Genomic DNA, 4,704 nt, shown 5'->3' with positions numbered 1-4,704 from the left:
ATCCTCCTGACCCCCCCCCCCCCCAACTCTAACCTCACCCTTCCCATCCAACAGAGCCTTAAAAAGCCATGAACAAGCAAATAAAAAAGGGGAAGCATATGTAAGAAGCCTGGATGCTATAGCCACTTTTAGGATCAGCTTCATATAAGCTAATATCATATAGTGTGTTCATTAAAAGGTATGTAAGATTCAGTGGCGGCTCGTCGGTGGAGGCAGGGGAGGCACAGCTTCCCCATAATTTTGAGGTGAAAATGGGAGGAGGACGATTTAATGTTAATAAAATTCACAATTCATTTCAGTTCATGTCTCATAATGTGTGGGAGCGCGGAGCTCTCGTGCCCGTTGGTAAAAAAAAATTTGCCAATCACCATCGAGTGTTCACTTTCAGCGCTGAGGAGTGTTGAGAAAAGAAACCTCATAGAGGAGGCTAGCCTCCCTTCTGATATCAACCAAGCATCATAGAGACGTAAATTACATGATAATAGTTTGAACGTCTCCCGCTGCGCTGTTAATGTACCAAGTACTTATGATGAGTAGCGATATTGAATATTTGATCGCCAACAGATTTACCAAGCTGTCATTCAAACAGTATACAAATTTAGGGAAAACAGCCTAAACTGGATATAGGCTACAGCAGTCGGCTTAATTAAATGGCGCAACAGGCAGCTCTCTTTTAACACAGACTTTTAAGAAGGGATGGATGTTTGCTTCAAGTGATAGGCCAGGTAAGTGAAATTATATTATCTTGCTGTATGTATGTCATTTTCTTTACGTTTCCTGACTAAAAGCAACCAAAAAGCAATGTTAAAGTGGTTAAGCAAATTATAATAATAATAATTGGCAGGGATCCCAGACCAATACAATTAGTGTGCCTCCTCTATTTTAAAACCTACGAGCTGTCACTGGTAATATTAGCACTGGATATAAAAATGTATGTGTGTGTGTGTATGTATATATATTACAGTATGCAATAACTGTAATATTGCATACTATATAATATATAATAATAAATAAAAATATAATAATATATAATATTGCTAAATATTTTTTACAACTTAAAATAACTGTTTTCTATTTTTAATATATTTTAAAATGTAATTTATTCCTGTGATGACAAAGCTGATTTTGTCAATGTTATCAATGCTGAAAACAGTTGTTCCACTTCAGGGTTTTTTTTCTGGAAACTGTGATACATATACAATGTACATACATTTTTTTCAGGATATTTTGATGAACAGAAAGTTCAAAAGAAATATATTCCCTGTCTCTTTTGAACAATTGAATGCATCCTAATCGAATTTCTTTCAAAAACTTTTTACTGCCTCTAAACTTTTATCAAATAAAATCTTACTGACGGTAGTGTACATAAACATAAATAGCTTGAATTGTGAATTTCCTTGAGTTAGCAAGGTTATCATTCACATCTGTGACAGAAAAAGCATTTTTGATGTATTTTCAATGAAAAAGAAAAAGATCTGCACTTGAAGAAGGGAGAGGGGGGCTGCCATCCATCACTCAGGGCTGTTAATGAATGCATTTCACTGTTGGTACGGGTTGAATTTTAACCGCAGACTCATGGCTAAAATCGATATGACTTAGACACTGCGTGTGCACCTTATCCTCTGTCTTTGCTTTAGGACACTGATGTCTGGGGTAATGGAGAGAGCGTCCACTGGTCAAGGGTTCAAGACCTCCAAACATCCTGAGATAGATAGGACTCATGTCAAGTCCGTGCCGTATCTGAGCACGCATTCAGCTGGGTCTCATACTCACCTCCTTCATGCGTGAGGCTTCAATGCATGCAATTTCTTTCTCCATTTCCTCTTTTAACTGTTTTATCTGCAAAAGGTAATAAAAAAAGTTATGTCACAAATGAAAGTGGACAGTAGGTGAGACTTCATGTTGTTCGCTTATTTGCAACCATCCAAAGGTTTCTTGGATATTTACACCCAGGTTAAAACTTCAGAAGTGGTCAGCCAATAGTGCTGTTGACAAGTGCAGTTGTGTGGTTGACGGGCCGTTCATTTGGGTGTCTTTTCACAGAGGCGAAGCTTGCACCCAGCTGAGCTTCACACTCCACTCTGGCCTGGGCTTCAGCCTCTCATTATAGGTCTTTCCTGCAGCCTTCTGGCTATAGAAACTAATTTTCTGCTCCATTGATCAAAGTCACCAAAATAAAGTGGAGAAAAACTTAATTTTTTCAAAACGTTATTTCTTCACTTTACATTTTTATGCATAACCACCATGCTAGACCTTAACATTGAGTTTGTCAGTCACAGCACAAAGGGGCAGCTCAACAAAGGGTGCAAGACTGAAAAGAGGCCAATCTAAACTGCTACACTAAATATGGATAATCCTTTTCTCCCGGTGGCTCAAACAACATTAAGGAGGTCTTTATTAGTGGTTTTAACCAGGGCTTCTACATGGAGTGTGTTTGGCCACCACCTGCTCCATTAGTTCTCTTTCTTGGCCCTACCAGGTTTTGTGGCCACTCAGTATTATGTTAAGAGCCGGAAGAACATTATTGATCTGAAACTAATATGCCTCTCTATTATAAAACCCTTAAAAAAAAAAAAAAATGCAACTATATCATGGTATATTAGTATATATATACAAATTAAAAATATTAAAATGTAAAAATTAAAAAAAAAAAAAAACAGTCTACACTGCAGAACTTGAGTTTATGTTTTATCCATTTCAACAATTCAGTGGTAAGCTTTCTAGAAATTTACAACGTCTTTTTAAATAAATAACATATTAAAAGCAATTTAAAGGTTTTTTAAATGAATGCAACAAAACTGTATCATACAGTATATCTGTATATTAAATTATGCATATGAGCATAATATAAATATATATAAAAATATATAATTAAAAAAAACAATTTAAATAAAAATGTGAGTGCAGAACATTGCTATATTACGTTCAATAATTAATTTTAAGTGGTGAGCTTTATCGTAATTAAATCACTGTCATCAAAATGCATATATGTGACCCTGCACCACAAAACCAGTCATAAGAGTCTTTTTTATTGAGATGTATACATCATACACAAAGCTGAATAAATAAGCTTTCCATTGATGTATGGTTTGTTAGGATAGGACAACATTTGGCTGAGATATAACTATCTGAATATCTGGAATCTGAGGGTGCAAAAAATGAAAATATTGAGAAAATCGCCTTTAAAGTTGTTCAAATGAAGTTCTTAGCAATGCATATTACTAATCATTAGTAAGTTTTGATATATTTACGGTAGGAAATTTACAAAATATCTTCATGGAACATGATCTTTACTTAATATCCTAATGATTTTTAGTAAAAAAAAATTAAAAAAAGAAAAATCGATCATTTCGACCCATACAATGTATTTTTGGCTATTGCTACAAATATACCCGTGCTACTTTTGACTGGTTTTTTGTTCAAGGATCACATATGTGATACATATGAGCATATTTGGAAAATATACATATATTTCTTCTATACTTTAAAGGAAAAAAATGAATTTTTACCTTTGGTAAGTATGGTATTGTAGAAGATTTGTTTGTTTTAGTTGTACTGCATAAATATAAACCTAAGTAAACTAACTAACAAGCAACAAGTGACAATAATAAACATCTGTATGCATAGTTTTCTTCACTCTGCTGAAGAGCTGTGCTAATATGAGCGTTTGATTGCAGGGTAAATTATGCCAGCTTTGACAGGACCCTTGCTGCTTGTCTCCCAGCAACCCTGCAAGGCCAGAGGGAGACTTTTAACCTTCTAGATTCTGTGTGGCCGAATTCAATGGCTGAGTACCATAGAGTCTTTCACACTCTTTTTATGTTGTCCTCTGTGTTCATATTTTAATTCCAGCCATTGTGTGGCAAACTTGGTGCATATTGTTCCTCGCAATCAACCGCAGACGCTGTGTAAAATGATACTTGCTAACCAGTGCTTGAATGCACTTTGTCTGTAAAACTGTTTAAGTATGTAAATGAAAGATTCTGTGTTTTTAAATATTTAAAATTGCATTTAAAGGTTTGGATGGTAAAATAAAGCAACTGGCTGACATTTGAGCTCATGACTTATGAATACAAGGCAACAGTCCAACTTAGAGCGCATTCAAAATGCACAACAAAGCACTCTGACCACATGGTTTCTTACTGTAGTGCAATAATATAAGCTCTGGCATGGCCCCAATCTTAATACCACACAGTGTTACTTCACACACACTTCAGCTTTACTGCACAAAAGATAAAACACTAAATAAACAATACTATATCAATACATGTCAAAAACTCTGCACTACGTCCATTCACCAAATGTTTTACCAATATTAACATGCTACAATGTCAGCTCGGTGCTTCATATCGTCAGCTGTGCTTGATCACATATCATAAAATAATTTAGATCTCCCTCATGCACCAGTTGCTGCAGAGCATTTAATTCATGGTAATTTGCTCCACTGGCATGCTTCTCTCTGCTCACACGAGTAAAACATGCAAAATTATGAGGGACAGCATTGTCTAGGCTGTAAACCTCACATACTGTATTCTGCTCTATTTATCTTGCATGTCACACAGCAACCATTTCTGGTAAGGAGAATTATTTCCTGAGAGAAACAGGAACACCAGTGTATGTAATGGAAGTGAAGCAATAACAATAACAATATTAATTAATTATAATACTTAAATAATAATTATATAATATAAAACTTTACACAGA

The 4,704-nt window shown here is 35.3% G+C and overlaps 1 protein-coding gene across 1 annotated transcript in view; it reads right to left on the bottom strand.

Moving 5' to 3' along the window:
* The window catches only part of cunh10orf67 (chromosome unknown C10orf67 homolog), a 26,670-nt gene that overhangs the window by 14,257 nt on the left and 7,709 nt on the right, over positions 1-4,704 (bottom strand). The window contains exon 9 of the mRNA XM_016273162.1: positions 1,774-1,839. Within this exon, the coding sequence (XP_016128648.1) occupies positions 1,774-1,839 (66 nt within the window). The remainder of the gene's footprint in view (positions 1-1,773; positions 1,840-4,704) is intronic.

This window comes from Sinocyclocheilus grahami, unplaced genomic scaffold (genome assembly GCF_001515645.1).
Source record: "Sinocyclocheilus grahami isolate Dianchi unplaced genomic scaffold, SAMN03320097.WGS_v1.1 scaffold5.1, whole genome shotgun sequence".
NCBI lineage: Eukaryota > Metazoa > Chordata > Actinopteri > Cypriniformes > Cyprinidae > Sinocyclocheilus > Sinocyclocheilus grahami.
The sequence above is the reverse complement of the archived record's forward strand: the minus strand, read 5'-3'. Positions and strand labels throughout refer to the sequence as shown.